Genomic DNA, 22,500 nt, shown 5'->3' on the forward strand with positions numbered 1-22,500 from the left:
TGTGAGTGTGTGTCGCCCTGTGAAGGACTGGCGCCCACTTTAGGCCGATGACTGAGTGTCTTTTTAGACATTAATTAAGGTCACAGAAGTTCAGAGAATGACACTCGCACAAATAAATATCCATTAAAACATTACCTGTATTGTACTTTGGGTTCTGAATATTAAGATCAAAGAGTAATACTCCTCCTCCTCTGCCTTGATCTCCGCAGTTTTAACCGTGTGGACATTCCTCCCTACGAGAGCTACGAGAAACTGTACGACAAGCTGCTGACGGCCATCGAGGAAACCTGCGGCTTCGCTGTGGAGTGACCGGGCTGCTGCTGCTCGTGGGAGTGACTTTAACACACACACACACACACACACACACACATATGCGCGGACTGGACACGACCAGCTGCACCAAGATGTCATCGCACAGACTTGGATTTTACGAATACAGCAAGAGGAGGAAAAGTCAGAAGCAACCGACCTTTTTTGTTTTCTATGTTTTTTTTGGGAAAACTTCACTGTACGACATCATTCATAAAAACATATGACCCCTACATAAGGCTTTTACAAAAACTGACATGAACTTACACACGTTTATAAAGGCTTATCGTGAGGGACCGTTTTTCTCCAGCTGCCTTAATCACAAAGAGCACATGGTGGAACCAGCCTTTTATCAATGGCTTACGTAGGGTTAATGTCACTTTATGAACGATGGCCTGCAGTGAAGTGTTTTTGACCCCATGTGTTTTTTTTTTTGTGTGACTTCTCTCCGCTGCTATGAAACATTCACGATATAAAAGTACGATTAAACCTTGAAAGTTTGTTTTTGGATTGGGGTTCATTCAATGAAATTATTAAAATATACTCACATTTCTGAAGGTGCGAGCGAGCGAGTGAGTGATTGTGTGAATGAGTGAGTGATTGTGTGAATGAGTGAGTGATTGTGTGAATGAGTGAGCGAGTGAGTGATTGTGTGAATGAGTGAGCGAGTGAATGATTGTGTGAATGAGTGAGCGAGTGAGTGATTGTGTGAATGAGTGAGCGAGTGTGTGGGAGTGAATGAATGTGTGAGTGAGTGATTGTGTGAATGAGTGAGGGAGTGAGTGATTGTGTGAATGAGTGAGCGAGTGAGTGATTGTGTGAATGAGTGTGTGCGAGTGATTGTGTGAATGAGTGAGCGAGTGAGTGATTGTGTGAATGAGTGAGTGAGTGATTGTGTGAATGAGTGAGTGATTGAGTGAGCGAGTGGGTGATTGTGTGAATGAGTGAGCGAGTGTGTGGGAGTGAATGAATTAGTGTGAGTGAGTGATTGAATGAGTGTGTGCGTGAGTGATTGTGTGAATGAGTGAGCGAGTGAGTGATTGTGTGAATGAGTGAGTGATTGTGTGAATGAGTGAGCGAGTGAGTGATTGTGTGAATGAGTGAGTGTGTGGGAGTGAATGAATGAGTATGAATGAGTGAGTGAGTGAAATTGTCTACAAGTGTGCAAGTGTGAATGACTGTGTGAGTGTGTGGAAAAACTGCACAGGTGAATGAGTGAGTTTGTAAGTGATTGAGTGATGAGTAAGTGAATGAGTGAGTGAGTGAATTTTCCTCATGATATGCAAAAGCCTCTAATGGAGGCCATTATAGTGGCTCAATGTTGTGATGGCGTTTAAAAATCCGTCCTCCTGCACCTTCATAGATGAACTGGTGATGGTAGATATGTGCTGCCACTGAAACACAATAAGGTTCAATAAAAAAAGGGATCTTGAACTCGGATCAATTCTCTCTGGTTTTCAGGTTCATAAAGAAAGGAAAGGCACATGCTGAGGATTTTGTGCGTCATTGTGCCCCCAGGACTGGCTTCAGAGCACTTTAGAAGAACTGGGGGTTAGGAGTTGGTTTAGCTGAAGAGTTTAGTCTACATCATGCGTAAAGGAATGGTTTGGTGAAAAATCAGATGTACAGTTTTCTGCTCTTCCCTGATGTAGTCGATCATGTTTGGTGTCCGACGTTTGCTTCTTTCCTCCATTGAATTTTGAAGTTACGAAGCTAACAATGCTAATAAAGCTAATGGTAACATCTTTTCTGTAAACACGCCTTCAACACTTCTCTCAAACCACTTAGACCACGCCCCGGTCTTAGTTAAGGTCTCAGAAACGTGTCACTGTAGATTAGGCCTCTGTAAAGTGAGACGAGGCTAACGCTAATCTCTAGAATCAACGGTAACCCAAGGCTTTTTCAGTAAATGAAGCTTGTCAACACTCAGATTACACCCAGGTTACGTAATTTTGTTGATGGTGTTTAGGACACAATAGAGACATGACTGAGAGTGATAAAAATGAACAAACTGAACTGTGGAGCTGAACCCTGCAGGCTTAGCAAACGTTTTGAACAAAATGGCTGTCCACAAGGTTCAGCTAACTTACATAGTTCAGGACACAGTAGAGTGACTACAAGCTAAAAAACGGAACAGAACTTCACAGTGAGTTTGTGTGTGCTTAACCATTAGTTATTTGGGTTTTTTGTGGATTTTTTTTTATTTATAGAAAAATCATTGCTTGGCCTTTGACTTATTGTTCAACATTGAGTCTCCAGTGGCGGCACGGTGGCGCAACAGGTAGTGTCGCAGTCACACAGCTCCAGGGGCCTGGAGGTTGTGGGTTCGATTCCCGCTCCGGGTGACTGTCTGTGAGGAGTTGGTGTGTTCTCCCCGTGTCCGCGTGGGTTTCCTCCGGGTGCTCCGGTTTCCTCCCACAGTCCAAAAACACACGTTGCAGGTGGATTGGCGACTTGAAAGTGTCCGTAGGTGTGAGTGTGTGAGTGAATGTGTCTGTGTTGCCCTGTGAAGGACTGGCGTCCCCTCCAGGGTGTATTCCCGCCTTGCGCCCGATGATTCCAGGTAGGCTCTGGACCCCCCGCGACCCTTAATTGGATAAGCGGTTACAGATAATGGATGGATGGATGAGTCTCCAGTGTTTTTTTTTTATTTTATTTTATTTTATTTTTTGTGTCTAAGCTGATTGATTGCATCCAATGTAAGTGGAACATTTCCAAAATTAGATTTTTCTCCAAACCTAAATCCTACTCGTATACCTAGGGCATGTATAAATGTGTATTTCGTACATTTGCTTAACTGTTTCAGGATTTAATCTCAGGTCGTTATAGGATTTATTTCCAACTCTTTATGTGTGAGTGATGGAAAAGGTTTAAGCTGCGTGTTCACGAGGTTATTTGTGTTTTAAAGGAGGTGAGATACGAGTCTGAGTCTGGCACCAGCACATGCTAACTGCTAACCAGCAGCGTTAGCATGTTAGCATTAGCACGTTAGCATTAGCACGTTAGCATTAGCGTGTTAGCATTAGCATGTTAGCATTTACGGATGAAGAATTCCTTCAAAGCTGTGCGCAACGAAAGAGAACAAAGAATCCTTACACGTCTTTGTTTCTGACATTTTATCAGTGATGTGTGCCCCTTATTTTTTATTTACTCCCTACACAGTCTTTAGATGAGGAGTATACTCATAACGGTGCTCTGTAAAGTTAATACAATATATTTTTTTCATATTCTGACAAGAGCTTTAACAGTTTTTATCATAATGCAAAAATTAACAGATTCTAACACCTTCCACTAGTTCACAATCATGAGGTTAGCATTAACTTAGCGTTCACCCTGTCTTTAAGACCCATGTATAACATTTAATCCGTACCAGGCTTTTCCAGCATGTTCCACTATAATCTTACTGACTCGACGTGTGAGGAGTGCGTGAATGCCTGTTGTTCGTGCTCGAGTTTGTACAGAGTGGGTGTTGTCTTATGTAAATAATCTTTTCCTGAACATGCTCATTTTCATTATGTTCAGATTTTCATTGGAAATGTGTATTTATTGCCCATGGCTGTTGTGAGCTTGTGCGTAAATCAACACACCCACGGGGAAGTGTTGCATCTGTGTGGCCTTTAAACACGAGCAATAAACTCTGAGCTGTTTGCAATTGGCGGCTTTCTGCTGTAATAATTATTACATGATGGTTATGTTTGGGTTTGTTGGTTAGACACCATTTTAAAGCTTGTTCAGTGAAGATTTCTGACCTCTGTCATTTATTTGTTATGATTTAAAGGAGCAATATGTATAAAAATCAGTGAATAAAAGCTCATGGGAAAGTTAAAGGAACAATACATATTTTTACCTTAAAGGCTAAGCACCACTTAATGGACCTCCATGAATATTCCACATTATTGTAGTTACTGACAGATATAAGTATGAATTAAAATGAAAATAGCAGCTTAATTTGCTTTAAAACTGACAATTTTATTAAATTGACGGAAAAACCCGAGCTCGCTACGGAAATTCTCGAACGCGACCGTGACGTCACTGGTGGACAACAGCCGAACAACGCCGCGGTAAAACACCGTTATGACTGACCGTTATGACAGTATCTAGCTAAATAACCAACATTATTCATGACAATAGCCTAGCAATAAGCTAAACTCAAATGTAGAGGTACCGTTATTCTTGTAAATGTGATCGAAGTCGAACTCGAATTCATCCGACACTATAAACCTCCGTAATGCAGCTACGTAGCCGAGTATAATCTGAGACACCGAGTTTAGCGAGTCAAGCTAACGTTAACTAACACCAACTAAAACAGGCGAAGTGAGTGTCCTTACCCTGTTTACCTCCATGTTACAGAGGCTCTTCAACACCTTTCGTTGGTGTCCTTACATGCCCATATTGTTGGAAAAGCGCCAGTGAAATGAGCTACAGATAACGGAGTGAGCGGAGGGTCCTCTCCAAAGTGTCCGTTTAAAGTTGACAAATTTAGTCCATTTTCTGGATATTTTGGGATCTTTGGGCCATTTGTTCACAGATGTCCCACTGTACATTGAATGATTGCAGCCAAAAACCACACACCTTTTCCTCATTTTGCATTAAATTAAGTGCAGCTTCTAGAGTTGTTGTCCAACCAACGGTCTTTTAAACCTTATTCCTTGAATTAGTAAGAAATAACATGTTTTCTGACTCTCAATAAACACAAGTTAGGAACTCAAACTCCACTGTATTTATTTGTTTGACACTTTCATATCGCTGCTGAGGGGTTCATGGGTAGGGTGTTGTTTTCCTGGGAGGACAGATGCTTTTCAAAATCTTCATTCTGAGGACATGCCCTTGTCTAGTTATTTTTAACAAACGTTTTTAAACGTAGGGCTAATTTACACGGCTTATCTGTAGCTGGAAAATCGACAGCTACTGAAGCAGGTGGGTCTTGTCCTGATGTGTGTGTGCAAACAAACCCAACTCATACAGTGTGATTGAATAAATAATTTAATCATGACATCAATCGACCAGTGTTTTCACACATTGAAGGAAGACCAATCCAGCAATTACAGACTTAATCATAAAAGGCATTGAGGATCATTCCCAACGTTAACGCGTTACTCAGTGGTCCACGCCGGGGTGGAAAGGTGCTGTTTTCTTCTTATTACACAAACAAATCTAAAAAGAAAGAAGTACAAAAAACAGGTAGATTCACATGTATCCATCAGCAGTTTAGTAATGGAGGAAGACTTTGTTAGCAGCAAAAAAGTGTGTGTGCCCTAGAGCCATGTTCAGAGTTTCCCATTAATAGCTGCAGTTAACAGTTACAGTGATGGAGTCACTTGGAATGAATGCGTGTCTGTGTGAGAGCTCTAGTCCGATCCGTAATCAGACTCCGGACCCTACTTCATCAGGATCTGCTTTTTTTTTTTTTTAATAAAATACTCCACGAAAACCAGGTGTGGGCTGAGTTCGAGGTCAGTTCTGGAGCTTAGACCGCTACAATGCACTGAGAGGGACTATTGTAACAGTTAAATATATATATTGCACTAGTTTAGTCAAATTCAGCCCGAGTGCAACACACAAGAAAACAATGAACAGTCCCAATCAGTAGCATAGCAACGGCTCAGACAAAGACATCTAATCTATAATCACAATGCAAATTAGATCAGACACGTTGTTGCGTCTGTAATTTGCTTCTTTCGTTTTGCACTGGAGACTAATAGCTACCGAATAATGAGTTTAAAACACTGACGATTAGCACCAACATCGTCATACGCCCCGCCCTGAGTCGTTAAGGAAACTCTAATGGACTCTAATGGTTTCTGAAACTGTGTGACGTACTGTTACCAGGACAACAGAATTTTACTTTTCTTTTTAGAATATAAATATAATTACACGTATATATTTTGTACAGTCCACGTGTGACTCATACGTAAGGCCGATGTGTGATTATTGAAGTCTGTGGTTTGCGTGAGGAAAAGTACGGTGTAGTCTTCCATTATTGAGTCTTCACGGATCCAGTGTAAAACTAAAGAATCAAACTTCAGACATCGTGCCCTATACACATTCATTAAGGGAGTGTGTGTGTGTGTGTGTGTGTGGGAAGGCTGAAGGTGGTGTCAGGTCCCGGATGACGCGTTTCGGTACTGGTTCTGGCTCAGTGTGTGCAGCCAGTGCTGTACTGGAAAGAGGCCATCTGCACACGTCTGCGCAGCCGCTCCACCTCCAGGTCCCGGTAGTGATCGTCCTCGTCGTTCTCGACGATGATCTTCTGCAGCTCGCTGATCTCTCGCTCCATTCTGTTCCTCAGCTCTCGCTTCATCTTGTGCAGAGCCTGTGGATGGAGACAGAGGAAAGGAGATTGTTTTTCTCACGTTACTGTGGTCCTGCGAATTAGCGAAAAGCTAACTAAGCAGAATTGATATTTCACGTTAGTTTTCCTACTAGTTGAACTACAATATTCAGCTGTTTGAAGTAACGTGTCCCCCATTTAATACAGAGTGAGTATGACCCTTGCTGACTATAGCGCCCCCTATCTTTCTTTTTATGTTTTATAAATACGGGAGTGACTGGTCAGCTACACTTTCACTGCACGGTTACCGAAGGATCTCGCAGCCTCCACTTCCACCGTTGGCTGAACTCAACCCCTCGACACTTGGGAGTGTGAGGACAAGCACAGGCTTCCTTCTGTACAACGTCTTCTTCACCTACAGCTGCTAATGCAATGTTTCCCAGTCTAACGCCTGCACTGCCATGTGCTGAGAGAAGGGGGCGGGACCGATTCACCGACCCTCTCTAAGTGCTGAGGCATCACCAGGCACTGAACCGGCGATCTCCAGATGTCCAAAGCTCATACTGCTCCACTCCAGGACACAATGGAACATCAGGGTTGGTAATAATTACCAGCATCGCTAATAATTACTGACAACCTTTAATTTGATCCTGCGTGAGATTTACTGTGTGGAAAGAGAAGCAGGTTTTGGACTGACGATGCTGCAGTGTTCAGCGGGATGTGGTCGTGGCTACTTTACTGTGGAGATGATTAAGAGCAAGGTTTAACCCACCTTCTCCTGGGCTTTCTTTCGGACCTGTATCTCCTGCCGCTCCAGGGCGAGTCTTTCAGCTAGCATCGAGAACTGCAGAGAACACAGAGAGACAAATATCACATCGTGTCTAAACACTTCTGGACATAGAGTATATAGACTACCGCCATTACAGCTTCCCAACACAGTGACTGACCAGCCGGAAAGACCGAGTGACTCATGGATAAGCATCACCATCTAAGCCTGACCCCGCAGGAACATTTTACACACGCTGCCGCAGTGTAATTCGTTTAATAATGAGTAACCCATGGAACGATCCTCAAGACGGAAAGTACTAGAGCATCATAAATCTTAATGTCTTTTCCAAAATAACCACCAATCATTTTTCTGTTTTCCTTCATTTTTTTTTTCTCAGCCAAAGACGGTCACGTTACCGCTGGTGGAAAGAAGGCGAGAGTGGAGGGATCAGTCACCGGTATTTTTAGCCTCCTGTGTTCATTCTGCACATCCCTCACTAAGACGACAAGGGACTACTCTCAGATTTCAGCTAAAATGACTCTTATTTAACGTGGATTTGTCTGAATATTCAAACAGTCCTGAAAATAAATGTTTATAATAAATAGTTGTTCTCGTGTTTAAGTACCACATGAAATAAAAGACGAATCTCAACTCTATACTCCACCAGACAGCACTGTAAATCATACGTCTAGCTCTAGTCTAGCGAACGGGAACCAAACCCACAGCTATCACAACTAGCAAGATGCTGCCAGTGTCTGACAGGTACAGGCTCGTACGGAACCTGCTTCGTTACTGGCTCGCTCTGTGTGGACCTATAACTATATTTATTTATATGTGGAGTTATAGACTATAGGTTGAGTTCATCTGAGGACTGCTAATGTATGAATGTCACTTTCTCCAAACCAAAAAAAAAAGGCTACAGGTGTTGGGAATGTGGATATTCACATTCTGAAGTTAGCATGAACACAAACTCAAATAGGTAAAGGTTTTGTTTAGCAGGAGGACCATGAAGAAAGCCTGAAAGAGTTTAATTACACTTCTGTAATCAATTAAATATAAATCACACAACTATCAAATCACATTAAATTTGATATCAAAGAAGTTGGGCGGCACGGTGGCGCAGCAGGTGGTGTCACACAGCTCTAGGGACCTGGAAGTTGTGGGTTCAAGTCCGGCTCCGGGTGACTGTCTGTGAGGAGTGTGGTGTGTTCTCTCTGTGTCTGCGTGGGTTTCCTCCGGGTGACTGTCTGTGAGGAGTGTGGTGTGTTCTCTCTGTGTCTGCGTGGGTTTCCTTCGGGTGACTGTCTGTGAGGAGTGTGGTGTGTTCTCCCTGTGTCCGCGTGGGTTTCCTCCGGGTGACTGTCTGTGAGGAGTGTGGTGTGTTCTCCCTGTGTCCGCGTGGGTTTCCTCCGGGTGACTGTCTGTGAGGAGTGTGGTGTGTTCTCCCTGTGTCCGCGTGGGTTTCCTCCGGGTGACTGTCTGTGAGGAGTGTGGTGTGTTCTCCCTGTGTCCGCGTGGGTTTCCTCCGGGTGACTGTCTGTGAGGAGTGTGGTGTGTTCTCCCTGTGTCCGCGTGGGTTTCCTCCGGGTGACTGTCTGTGAGGAGTGTGGTGTGTTCTCCCTGTGTCCGCGTGGGTTTCCTCCGGGTGACTGTCTGTGAGGAGTGTGGTGTGTTCTCCCTGTGTCCGCGTGGGTTTCCTCCGGGTGACTGTCTGTGAGGAGTGTGGTGTGTTCTCCCTGTGTCCGCGTGGGTTTCCTCCGGGTGACTGTCTGTGAGGAGTGTGGTGTGTTCTCCCTGTGTCCGCGTGGGTTTCCTCCGGGTGACTGTCTGTGAGGAGTGTGGTGTGTTCTCCCTGTGTCTGCGTGGGTTTCCTCCGGGTGACTGTCTGTGAGGAGTGTGGTGTGTTCTCCCTGTGTCTGCGTGGGTTTCCTCCGGGTGACTGTCTATGAGGAGTGTGGTGTGTTCTCCCTGTGTCCGCGTGGGTTTCCTCCGGGTGCTCCGGTTTCCTCCCACAGTCCGAAAACACACGTTGGCGACTCAAAATTGTCCATAGTTGTGAGTGTGTGAGTGACTGTGTTGCCCTGTGAAGGACTGGCGCCCCCTCCAGGGTGTAATCCTGACTTGCGCCCAATGATTCCAGGTAGGCTCTGGACCCATCGCGACCCTGAACTGGATAAGTGGTTACAGATAATGAATGAATGAATGAATCAAACAAGTTTTCTAGGATTCCTGAGGTTAATTTACATGCTAACACAAAGCAAACCTCTGGGGGGGGGACTCTTGTTTCTTGCAGAGCAGGGTTTACCTGGTCCCTGTAATAGTTTTCCATGGCCTTGATCTCATCCTGGTGTTTACGCTGGTGCTCCTGCCGCTGTTCTTTAGCGTACGCCCTCTGCTCCCTCAGTCGAGTTTTCTGCAGCTCCAGACCCTCCTCAAACACCTGCCGGAACATCTGCACACACAATTACTTTTACTTACTGGCTGTCTTTATAAATACGATCAATGTTATAACGGAACAGCAGGATGGCTAACAACGAATGGGAGATTACATAGCATCTCCAGCCTCTGGAGTACTAAAAGCAACATTCTGCTTTAGAGAAACAGGAAGCAAACCACAGCCTAAAATGTACTTTTCCTGTAGGGTTATGCTGTGAAGACGCATGCTGAACTACCATAACAACCACTTGGGATAGAGGAGAGACTGCATGAGAGCTTAAATGTTGATATCTTAAAGAGAATTAAAGGACTTTACAAAGTACAGCCCGCGTTGTATGTATGTAGGTCTCACCCTCTCCTCACGTGTGCGGGCTCTAAGGAGACGAGCCCGAAGCTGGACGTGGTAGTCATTGTGGTATTTTCGAGCCCGAGCCACTTGCTGCCTCTGCTCACGTAGTTTATTCTGCGTAGACTTCTGCTGCTGGATTCGCTCTCGGAAATCCTTCTGTACAGGTGTGTGATCGAGAGAGAGGTAGTGGCCAATAAACAAACAAACAAACAAACAAACGGCCATTCACTGAACATCAAATGACAACAAAATTGACATATTTCATATTTTAAAGCTATAATGCACATTGCATACTTTGCAACTCAGTTTAAAATAATCCTTGCTTTTTTCCTGGAACAGCACTTTTGTTCTTTTATTATATCATTTTAATCACGTTTTCTTCATTTTAATTGTTTTTTTTTTGACTGTCTGTGAGGAGTGTGGCGTGTTCTCCCTGTGTCTGCGTGGGTTTCCTCCGGGTGACTGTCTGTGAGGAGTGTGGCGTGTTCTCCCTGTGTCTGCGTGGGTTTCCTCCGGGTGACTGTCTGTGAGGAGTGTGGCGTGTTCTCCCTGTGTCTGCGTGGGTTTCCTCCGGGTGACTGTCTGTGAGGAGTGTGGCGTGTTCTCCCTGTGTCTGCGTGGGTTTCCTCCGGGTGACTGTCTGTGAGGAGTGTGGCGTGTTCTCCCTGTGTCTGCGTGGGTTTCCTCCGGGTGACTGTCTGTGAGGAGTGTGGCGTGTTCTCCCTGTGTCTGCGTGGGTTTCCTCCGGGTGACTGTCTGTAAGGAGTGTGGCATGTTCTCCCTGTGTCTGCCTGGGTTTCCTCCGGGTGACTGTCTGTGAGGAGTGTGGCGTGTTCTCATGTTTTCTACATTTTAATTGATCCCCCCCCCCCAATTCTTGCTTAGTTTAACTGCTTTTTATGACTCTGACTAAAGCGCTTTGAATTGCCCTTGTGTATGAAAGGTGCTCTATAAATAAACTTGCTTTGCCTTCAATTACAACTTCCTGCTTTGTAAAATGACCAATGTTAGGCATTATTTTTAGACACAAGTCTGCACGTGTGTGTTCTCACCAGGCGGCGGTTGTGCTCCTGCTCTTTGCGAATGATCTCCATGAGCAGATCATGTCTTTTCTGAGCTTCCTCCACCTGCAGAAAACAGGAAGCTTAATTAACATCTCATCTACAGCGCTGCACTAAAACAAACGTGTCTGAATACGTCTTTTAAAAGAGAAAGAATACACTGCGGTGTAGTTTTAATGTGTGGGTTCAGACCTGGTTGGAGAGTTTGGTGGAGTGTGTGTGTTTGCGCTGGTTGTTCAGAGCACTGAGCTGATCGACCTGCCGCAGCTGCTTCTTCCACATGGAGGAGAGGGTCTGAGAAGAGAAGGGCAGAGGAGGGTTTTCCTCCAGCAGAGTCGGTAACAAATCGTTTTCCTTCACTCGCACTGGAAAAAAGAAACAAGATCGGTCCAGGAATGTGAATTTTTCACTGTAGTAGAGCACTTACTAAAAATATCACACTGGTTTTAAATGAAAGCTTATGGAATAAGACGGCAATCCTAGATCTGTGGCAAAACAAAAACTTCTCAAACTGGAAAGACTTTCCTGACTATAGCTGCCTTTTACAGTAAATAATCTTCACAATACAGAATCACAAAGGCAAGTTTCTAATACTGTTCCTCAAGTAACATACACCTTGTTTATTTTAGAAGCCATTTTAAATACTTTAACAGAAGAGAGGAGCGACCCTCCCTCACGTCTCGAACGTAAAGTCTTACATGGCGCTGTTTTGCGAGGTTGCGTCTGACGTCTGCAGGTAGATGGAGGTCTGGTTCGGGACGTTCTGTTTGAGAGCGTTGATTTAGACCTGTTTGAGGTCTGATACGACTTCACAACACGGCTGGCTTCTTTACGGATAGCTTCTCTGTACTCACGTTCCTACACAACACACACATCACAGAGAGTCTGAGACATAGTGGCTTTAACGACACGGCTGTGCACCAAGATTTATTTTTCTGTACTCGTGAACTAATACAGGGGTTTCCAAAGTGGGGGGGTGCAGAGCTGAGGGGGTGACAAGGCCAATGAATGAGGCAAGTCAGCCATAGCGAGTTCATTGATAAATAATTCTACACAGCCATCGGTTCACTGGGGCCTCAAAAATAAATTAATAAATCAATAATCAATCGTTTTTTTAAAATCGTAAATATATATAGGTGCTCTTACAGCCTCCTGTGCTCGAAGCCTCTCAACGGCCAGTTCTGTTCTCTGTCGGTCATCCAGGTTTTTCAGTTCTGCCTTATATGCTTCTGCCACCATCTGCAGGACGATAGGATTATTACACAATGCTGCAAAGGAAACCGCTCCACAAACACAGCTGTGTGATGGAGAAAATGACTGAGCTGGTCGTTATGTTATTAGATGATACTGCTCGATATTCCATCTTGTATTCATAGTTAAACCAGGTACAAGCCTTATAATAATGGGTAAAACAGACTTAAAAGTTTCCCCACAGTAATCCTCAGTCCTGGCCACCCCCTCCAAAGACACACGGGTGTGATTTTAATCAATCGTTTAAGCAAATGTTGATACACAAGTCCAGGTTCCCATATCTGCTTCCTGACCTGGCCTTTCCTCTGCTGTTCTCTGTCGTCCTGGAGCGGTCGACGTGAGCTTTGTGCGGCGTGAGGTCGCGAGTCTGTGAGGAGAGTGGCGTTTAATTGGCTCTGTAGGGAACGGCGTGCTGGAGGAGGGGAGGGAGAGAGAGAGCGAGGACGGGGAGGTCGGTCCACTCCAGCTGGATCTGTGTAGACAGCAAAGGAAGACATCAAAAAGCAGGAAAAGGACCTTAATATACGACCTCTAGAGCAGTAGATGTAGTACACACCCGTGGGTCTGGGGGTACGCCTGCACTCCATGACGCTGTCGCTGTGGTGGGAGCGTTTATCCTCCTCGTGGGGCTTAGGCTCTTCCCCAGTCTCTCCCAGAGCTCTTTTCAGCATCTGTACCGCAGGGACACAAGTGTATGAATGAGACAGGTTTATGAATGGAGAGTGCCACAAATATCAGTATTTTTTCCTTTAAAAACCACTAGTTTAATGTGTTTTCAGTGCATTCTGGCCTTTTGCAATTAGCAATGTTTTATGCTCGTTAGGGGCGGCACGGTGGTGCAGCAGGGAGTGTCGCAGTCACACAGCTCCAGGGACCTGGAGGTTGTGGGTTCGATTCCCGCTCCGGGTGACTGTCTGTGAGGAGTGTGGTGTGTTCTCCCTGTGTCTGAGTGGGTATCCTCCGGGTGAGTGTCTGTGAGGAGTGTGGTGTGTTCTCCCTGTGTCTGCGTGGGTTTCCTCCGGGTGACTGTCTGTGAGGAGTGTGGTGTGTTCTCCCTGTGTCTGCGTGGGTTTCCTCCGGGTGACTGTCTGTGAGGAGTGTGGTGTGTTCTCCCCGTGTCTGAGTGGGTATCCTCCGGGTGACTGTCTGTGAGGAGTGTGGTGTGTTCTCCCCGTGTCTGCGTGGGTTTCCTCCGGGTGACTGTCTGTGAGGAGTGTGGTGTGTTCTCCCCGTGTCTGAGTGGGTTTCCTCCGGGTGACTGTCTGTGAGGAGTGTGGTGTGTTCTCCCTGTGTCTGCGTGGGTTTCCTGCCCCTTGTGTGTGTGACTAAACAAGCTGCTCACTATTATGTATGTGTGTTCAGTAACACGGATAGGTTAAAATGGAAGAATCAATGTCCTGAGGCGATTAATAACGTAACTTTCCCTCTAGTCTACGTTTGTTGAGATTCAGTAGCAGAGGTCACTGCACAATAAGTGTTTTGTGCTGTTGTTGTGACAGCTCTTTGGGGTCGGACTGCACTGACACTGACCAGGTCAAGCTCCTCAAGGCGACGGGAAAGTTTCTCAGACATTTCCTGCAACTCCTTTTCAGCAAGTCTATTCCTCTGACTCCGCCTTGACAAAGGCTCTTCTACCTCTTCAACAAGTCTGAGAGAGAGAGAGAGAGAGAGAGAGAGAGAGAGAGAGAGAGAGAATGCAAAGTAATGTCAGTGAGGGGGAGAGAGAGAAAAAGTCTGTGCAAGAAAACTTTTTCCACAGAAATAATTCACACAAAAATGGTCCACACAGGATCATAATTTCCTCGACTCTCCCAGCTCTTAAGTATTTCCATAAGTCTATTTTCAGCCCCATGTATTCATTTCAGTATAATTCAGTTGTTCTGCGTGTGCAATTTTATTTTTAAGTATAATCATTTTAGTTTACACTCCTCTTTACCCTGCTCTCCACCTCCGGGCTCTGGAGCTCCTGCGTCTCCCGGAAGAGGAGCCTGAGCTGTGTGGCCGCTCTTCCTCACTTTCCTCTTCCTCTCTGCCATTCGTTTGCACCTCTTCTCTTTGACTCTGTTCGTCTGAGAGGGTGAGCATTAGGACATCCGGCTGAGTCCGGAAGAAAACCCTCCGAGAGGTTTCAGCACCAACCTGAGGGGGCAGAACACATTTACACTAAACACTCGCACACAAACTGAATGCTCCAGCAGAAACAAGGACAGATCGCTATTCAATTTTTGGAATCTAATTAAGAAATTAATTCATCTTTACATTCATTCATTCACTGTCTGTAACCCTTATCCAGTTCAGGGTCGCAGTGGGACCGGAGCCTATCCAGAATCACTGGGAGCAAGGCGGGAACACACCCTGGAGGGGGCGCCAGGCCTTCGCAGGGCGACACACACTCACACACACCTACGGACACTTTTGAGTCTCCAATCCACCTACCAATGTGTATTTTTGGAGCGTGGTAAGAAAACTGGAGCACCCGGAGGAAACCCACGCAGACACAGGGAGAACACACCACACTCCTCACTGTGTCTGCGTGGGTTTCCTCTGGGTGACTGACAGAGAACACACCACACTCCTCACAGACAGTCACCCAGAGGAAACCCACGCAGACACAGAGAGAACACACCACACACCTCACAGACAGTCACCCAGAGGAAACCCACGCAGACACAGGGAGAACACACCACACTCCTCACAGTCAGTCACCCAGAGGAAACCCACGCAGACACAGAGAGAACACACCACACACCTCACAGACAGTCACCCAGAGGAAACCCACGCAGACACAGGGAGAACACACCACACTCCTCACAGACAGTCACCCAGAGGAAACCCACGCAGACACAGAGAGAACACACCACACTCCTCACAGACAGTCACCGGGAGGAAAACCACTCCGGGGGAAACACCCCAAACTCCACACAGTCACACGGATCGGGGCTCGAACCCACAACCCCAGGACCCTGGAGCTGTGTGACAGCGACACTAACTCTTGTGCCACTGTGCCGCTTTGATTAATAAATTAGTTAATAGAAGATTTATCATGTGCAATAATACACTTATCAACAAAACAAGTCATTTAAAAATCTCTTAAAATTGCATAAAAGTTGCTGTGTAAAGAGAATCTAGTGATTCATGTTATGTTTGTTTTCATAAAATAATTTGCAAGAATCTCTGAGTCTGAAAGTAAACTAGTATAAAAAATAACTTCAAAAAATGGTGGAGAAAATCTAACTACATTTAATTACATTTGGTCAATAAATTGCTTTCTAAAATGTAGTTTTTAAGTAAAAACCTTTTCTTTTTCTTAATTTAGTGGTCTCTAAATTGAAGGGAATTTCAGAGTGAAACCCAGGTCAGTCAGAAGTATGACAACCGTCAAGCATGTTCCCGCTGAAAATAATCCACGTTCATGTACTGAAGTATACATTCATCACTGTATGCTCTTTCTGTAAAGGAACCCCACCAGGATGCAGAGGGCTGGTAATTACTGGAAAGTTTCCCAAAACCAGGAAAAACTGCTTTAACAGCAGACACAAGATGGACAGAGTGATTACGTGACTGTGGGGTTTTTACCCCATGGAAAAACATTAAATGTTATTGAAAAGAAGAGTGGGCCACAGAGAGGAAACATGTGAGAGTCCTTTGAAAAGCAACGTGGAATAAAATGTCCTACCTCCACTGGTCCTTTTGGAACCTCAGAGTGTGGTTCTCTCAGAGCGGGCACAGACCTCTCACTGTCTGCACACGACACACGACAAGACACGATCAAATAACAGGGATGCACCAGCTTGTATATTATAAAATGACGTAATTTAAACAAAATGAAGAAGCTCGAGAAGTGACCTCACCAGGAGAAGCAGTGGACAGAGTCCCGTTAATCTGAACATCACACTGTGGCCTGTGGGGAACACCGTTCTGTTGAGAAAGCAGGAGACTTGGTTGGATAGAAAGTTTGTTTGTATATATTTGAGCTTCTATACAAGTGTATTTTACCATAAAATATTTATAATAATGCACACCAGAGTATTAAAAACATACTGAAAACACTGTAGCACACGAGTAGCATTTATCAGAATGTAGACTGTAACATTAAGTCTCCACACTCCTCACAGACAGTCACCCGGAGGAAACCCACGCAGACACAGAGAGAACACACCACACTCCTCACAGACAGTCACCCGGAGGAAACCCACACAGACACAGAGAGAACACACCACACTCCTCACAGACAGTCACCCGGAGGAAACCCACGCAGACACAGAGAGAACACACCACACTCCTCACAGACAGTCACCCGGAGGAAACCCACACAGACACAAGGAGAACACACCACACTCCTCACAGACAGTCACCCGGAGGAAACCCACGCAGACACAGGGAGAACACACCACACTCCTCACAGACAGTCACCCGGAGGAAACCCACGCAGACACAGGGAGAACACACCACACTCCTCACAGACAGTCACCCGGAGGAAACCCACGCAGACACAGAGAGAACACACCACACTCCTCACAGACAGTCACCCGGAGGAAACCCACGCAGACACAGAGAGAACACACCACACTCCTCACAGACAGTCACCCGGAGGAAACCCACACAGACACAAGGAGAACACACCACACTCCTCACAGACAGTCACCCGGAGGAAACCCACGCAGACACAGGGAGAACACACCACACTCCTCACAGACAGTCACCCGGAGGAAACCCACGCAGACACAGGGAGAACACACCACACTCCTCACAGACAGTCACCCGGAGGAAACCCACGCAGACACAGGGAGAACACACCACACTCCTCACAGACAGTCACCCGGAGGAAACCCACGCAGACACAGAGAGAACACACCACACTCCTCACAGACAGTCACCCGGAGGAAACCCACACAGACACAAGGAGAACACACCACACTCCTCACAGACAGTCACCCAGAGGAAACCCACGCAGACACAGGGAGAACACACCACACTCCTCACAGACAGTCACCCGGAGGAAACCCACGCAGACACAGGGAGAACACACCACACTCCTCACAGACAGTCACCCGGAGGAAACCCACGCAGACACAGAGAGAACACACCACACTCCTCACAGACAGTCACCCGGAGGAAACCCACGCAGACACAAGGAGAACACACCACACTCCTCACAGACAGTCACCCAGAGGAAACCCACGCAGACACAGAGAGTACACACCACACTCCTCACAGACAGTCACCCGGAGGAAACCCACACAGACACAGAGAGAACACACCACACTCCTCACAGACAGTCACCCGGAGGAAACCCACACAGACACAGAGAGAACACACCACACTCCCCCGGAGGAAACCCACGCAGACACAGAGAGAACACACCACACTCCCCCGGAGGAAACCCATGCAGACACAGGGAGAACACACCACACTCCTCACAGACAGTCACCCGGAGGAAACCCACAACTCCACACAGTCACACGGATCGGGGCTGGAACCCACAACCCCTGGACCCTGGACACTAAGAAACTAGAAGACTGAAACGCCACTAACAGGACACTGAACTCATTTCCTCACATGATAAAACATTTGCACACTGCTGGATATATTCTTCAGTAATGACCTTGTTCTCTGCTCTTCATTTGCTTATTCAAACAGCAGTCAGAGGCCTGCCCTTTCAGCTCAGAGGCTTTTGTGTGTCACTGAAGGAGAGGAACTTCCTGAGTGAAAGTATGATGTAATTCAATGGGCCTTTAACTCAGCAACCACACAATGATCTCATCCGCAACCTACACCTACATTCTCTTACACTCCCCACGTCTTTTCTCTCAGAGAAACTCCAGGAGCTCTTCATCTAAAGGCTCCTGAAATGATTTCCACTGAGCTCAAGCGCTCAGTTTTGTGTTGTTGAAACCAGGCCGACATCCAAAAACGCTGGTGTGTGTTTGGGAAGCCCTGGGGTGTGTGTTTTGGGAATCTCCATGGTGATGACGCTAGCTATTAACGGTGCTGAGACTCAAGATTTGGCGTGGTGTGTGTGTGTGTGTGTGTGTGTGTGTTATACATGCTGGGGCAAGCTGTGGAATCTCAGGTAAATGTACGGTTACATGACTTTAAGCAAATGCCCTCTATATTTTAAACATGCTGTATCTAGACCAAACAGATTCAAGAGTTCATCCCCAATAACAATAAATAAGCAATACAAAAAAAGAACAAGGAGGACATATAAAAATGTGGGAACAAAAAAGGAGAGAATACATTATGTACACAAGGAAAACCGAAAGGTGAAGGTGAAGAATAAATATTTCATCAGTCTCTTACCGGTCTGACAGCACTCTCCTGGGCTGCAGGGGGTGTGCGGGGGTCAGAGGGAGAGGCTGGAAGTCTCTGTGGTCGCTGGGGTGTGGTCTGGCTCGGCGGCTGGAGGGCGACGGCTGATCGAAGTGGCTCTCGCAGTAGAGTGGCCTGAGCAACTGGACCACTGCCTCCAGGACGAGAATCAGTTTTTTCAGCTGTGAACCCAGGGAGCATGGACAGGGTGTGAGGACATACTGCGAGAAAAACACAAAGAAATCAGTACCTCACGGGGTCTTAGGTGATTTTCCAGAGTGTTTTACTTTCCTAGTAACGCTCTAAATTTAGCTGCTAATGAGAAATCCTGAGTGAAAGCCCAGAATCACTGGTCTACACATTGAGAATAAAGATCCTAAAAAAAAAAAAACACCTGATGCCAAAAATACCACTCTGGAAACTCATTTCCAAAAGAGCAATGTCTACACTAATGTAGCAAGCCCAGGAAAGATGGAGCTGCTAAGTGTTCCAATTTAGGAGTCGCAGCTCTAGATGGCATTAAGAAAGCATCTTGTAATTTAGTACAGGAGGTCCTCGGGTTACGTCAGTCCTGAGTTACGATGTTTCATGGTTACGACACATCTCCCATTTACTGTATAAAGCCTTGTTTAAGTGGTTTTACGTCGTAAACGTCGTAACGTGAACTTCATGTTTGGTGTGCGCGGCGCGGCGGAAGAATACACGGTTACGCAGCTCGGGACCGAAGAGGATAAGTGTTAGGATAGGATAAGTGCTTACCAGTGGCGATTGCTCTAAGACTGCGAGGGAAGCTCAGCTTCCCCTAAAATGTTAAAAATAAGTGATCAAATATATACTGTTGTGTGTACATGTCATTGAATAAATATGCACTACAACGCGCTCAACTTTTGTTCAGAATCAGCTTCTTATCACTGGTAAAGACGCGGCTTTCCTCTCAATCATTCCCGCAGCTTCACAGTGCTTTAAACAGTGAGGACGCTGAGCGCCACAGAGTTCAATAGCGAAGCAGCGAAGTGCAGCGAAATGAGACGAGTCATTGGATAAATGCTGGGCTTTGTCCCGCCCATCGGACGCTCAGCGTCTCTGGGGGTCTCTGGGCTGGCCTCGGCTGGCCCAGACGCTCGGCTTCTGCATGATGATTGGATGATCTGTCTGAGGCTGAATCCCTTTTTGATTGACAGCGAAATGAGCCAATCAGCGATCCTTTGGTGTAAAGATCCGTGGGAGCATTACATTTTCATTCTGTTCTGATTTGAACCGGACACTTTCTTAAACCTCTTAGCGGCATTTTCTTTGTTAAAAACGACTAGTGACAAATCGAGCTTCTATTTCTGGTGGAGTTTTTTGTAGCTGCTTGTGTTTGGAGACTGACTTCTATCACTCTTTCTGACTTCTATCACAGTTTCTGTCCAGCGGGTGCTGCTGAGCCCCTCCACCGTCACAAAGCACTCACAGGCGGACACACTTCACATGGGCCAAGGCCGTTTAAGCCTAGCTCTGCTGGACATTGAGAGGACACTAGTCAAGTCCCTGGAAAAGACGCCTTGTTGGTACGACAGGGTCACGGATCATTTTCTTGAAAAGGAACGGAGGGTTGAATTTACATATAAATAAACCGACACATTTTATGATGGAGGCCGAAATTGAGCTTCCCCTCCTTGAAAGACCAGCATCCGCTACTGGTGCTTACAGTATGTTATTTACGTACAGTACCGAAAATCGGTTTACGACACGACGTAGGAACGGATCAACGTCGTAAGTCAAGGACCCCCTGTACACATAATTCTCACTGACAGAAACATCTACAGAAATAAATATTCACCATAAATAAATATGACATACACAACTAGAAAAGGTTCTTTAAATTATGAGTTAATTTTGATGAAATGCACTTGTTGTGTTTGTAAATTAATTAAACAGCATTCCGAAAAATAAATAAAGCCCTGTCACAAAACGATCAAAAATTAAAATGACAGCAACGTAAGCTGACGAGCACCTTCTGGCTTCATGGTGAAAGTACGAGCAGAATCGCCCAATCGGATCAGCTCTGTCGTGGACTCGGATTCGGCTCCGTTCCAGGAATGGAGGGAATGTTTGCTCGACGGGACAGCCGAGCTGGAACAAGGGAAGGAGAAGAAAACAGGGGGAAACATTACGATAAAAGACGGCAGAGAGATCGACTTTCATAACCACGGCGACATGCTTATCTCCAGAAGGGTTCATTGCCTGAATACGTTAGCGTGAATATGACCTCCCGCTGTTGTTTGCATTCCACACCATGCATGATGACTCACAGTGTAAAGAGCTGCGCCACCTTAAAAGACTGGTTCAACTGCATTCTAGAAGAAGTGCTTCATCCCATACGACTAGGAACAATAGCATCAGAGCCTCACAGGAAGGTTCCAGAAACTAGTAGTAGATTAGAAACTATTTACTGTTAGGAATTTACTCTAGATACTGGAACCTTGCTGTGAGGAGCTGATGGTTGCCATTGAAGTTCTGATGTTGTATCAAACCCCCCAGAGGACAGAGTACCCCTGCTCCACAGACCAGCACCGCGTGGATCAATACGCCTCTAGCCATTGCTCAACACAGGGCCACGGTTTACACAATGTACTGAGATGAAACAGAAGTAATAAACGTTGATTATGAAATAACGCTAAGCACGATCAAACGATCTTATTCCAGCGCTGTGGGAGAGGACATTTTAAACATCACAACTCATGAAAAAGAACCAGGAAGTGTGCCCAGACACACCACAACTGTTCCTCTTTCCTCATTCTGCATGACTCTTGATAATCACATGACTGTTGATCAAGCCGGCAGGATATTTAACCCCGTGTGTGTACTGTCACGGATAGAGAACGATCGTAATACAAGACCTCATAACTTTACTGTCAGGTTGTTACGTTTGGACAGCCCTGGTGTAATTAGTTGTGATGCAGGTTCGTGTTCCAAGGTTAACACATGCTCTACATCTTTTGCACAGAGCACATTTTATGTTCATTTTTAAAGTTTTACAAATTTTCACGTCAAACATTAAAAAACACAATGTTGTTTTTTTTAGGGCACACAATTTGACATGCAACTCTCTCTCTCTCTCTCTCTGTGTGTGTGTGTGTGTGTGTGTGTGTGTGTGTGTGTATAGATATCTCACATATATGTATGGTTACTCACTGTGAGCTGGAGGTCTGGGAGATTCCCTCCTCTTTATCAGGCTCCTGTGTTTCATTAGTGTGGACCACACCATTGAGGCCTGTATCAGACAGATATATAGATTCAACTTCATTGTCATTGCTCAGTACAAGGCAAAGAAATGCAGTCAAGAGATAGAGGGGGATAGAGACACAGAGAGAGAGAGAGACAGAGGGGAATAGAGACAGAGAGAGAGAGAGACAGACAGAATGATAGATACAGAAAGAGAGAGACAGAGAGGGATAGAGACAGAGAGAGAGAGAGAGAGAGAGACACAGAGGGGGATAGAGAGGGAGAGAGAGAGAGAGAGAGAGAGACAGAAGGATAGATACAGAAAGAGAGAGAGAGACAGACAGAAGGATAGATACAGAAAGAGAGAGACAGAGAGAGAGAGAGAGACAGAAGGATAGATACAGAAAGAGAGAGAGAGAAGGATAGATACAGAGAGAGAGAGAGAGAGAGAGAGACAGACAGAAGGATAGATACAGAAAGGGAGAGACAGAGGGGGATAGAGAGAGACAGACAGAAGGATAGATACAGAAAGAGA

General features: G+C 45.8%; 2 protein-coding genes across 4 annotated transcripts in view; one reads left to right on the forward strand and one right to left on the reverse strand.

Annotated features, from left to right (window-relative positions):
* The window catches only part of LOC136691891 (E3 ubiquitin-protein ligase SMURF2-like), a 53,740-nt gene extending 52,854 nt beyond the window's left edge, over positions 1-886 (forward strand). The window contains exon 20 of the mRNA XM_066664814.1: positions 210-886. Coding sequence (XP_066520911.1) covers positions 210-309 — 100 coding nt within the window. The 3' untranslated portion in view covers positions 310-886. The remainder of the gene's footprint in view (positions 1-209) is intronic.
* A 4,393-nt stretch (positions 887-5,279) lies between these two features.
* The window catches only part of LOC136692722 (centrosomal protein of 95 kDa-like), a 25,068-nt gene continuing 7,847 nt past the window's right edge, over positions 5,280-22,500 (reverse strand). For 2 of the 3 annotated variants that reach the window (XM_066666342.1, XM_066666341.1), the window contains exons 5-21: positions 21,936-22,014; positions 20,755-20,873; positions 18,750-18,979; positions 16,298-16,364; positions 16,123-16,187; positions 14,383-14,585; positions 13,977-14,094; positions 13,003-13,117; positions 12,740-12,918; positions 12,342-12,434; positions 11,894-12,053; positions 11,388-11,560; positions 11,187-11,261; positions 10,138-10,290; positions 9,655-9,801; positions 7,353-7,424; positions 5,280-6,622 (exon numbers count right to left, since the gene is read on the reverse strand). In XM_066666342.1, coding sequence (XP_066522439.1) covers positions 6,446-6,622; positions 7,353-7,424; positions 9,655-9,801; positions 10,138-10,290; positions 11,187-11,261; positions 11,388-11,560; positions 11,894-12,053; positions 12,342-12,434; positions 12,740-12,918; positions 13,003-13,117; positions 13,977-14,094; positions 14,383-14,585; positions 16,123-16,187; positions 16,298-16,364; positions 18,750-18,979; positions 20,755-20,873; positions 21,936-22,014 — 2,225 coding nt within the window. In that variant the 3' untranslated portion in view covers positions 5,280-6,445. The remainder of the gene's footprint in view (positions 6,623-7,352; positions 7,425-9,654; positions 9,802-10,137; positions 10,291-11,186; positions 11,262-11,387; positions 11,561-11,893; positions 12,054-12,341; positions 12,435-12,739; positions 12,919-13,002; positions 13,118-13,976; positions 14,095-14,382; positions 14,586-16,122; positions 16,188-16,297; positions 16,365-18,749; positions 18,980-20,754; positions 20,874-21,935; positions 22,015-22,500) is intronic. The other variant, XM_066666343.1, reaches the window with a different exon arrangement.

The sequence above is a fragment of the Hoplias malabaricus genome, chromosome 3 (assembly GCF_029633855.1).
Source record: "Hoplias malabaricus isolate fHopMal1 chromosome 3, fHopMal1.hap1, whole genome shotgun sequence".
NCBI classification, from domain to species: Eukaryota; Metazoa; Chordata; class Actinopteri; order Characiformes; family Erythrinidae; genus Hoplias; species Hoplias malabaricus.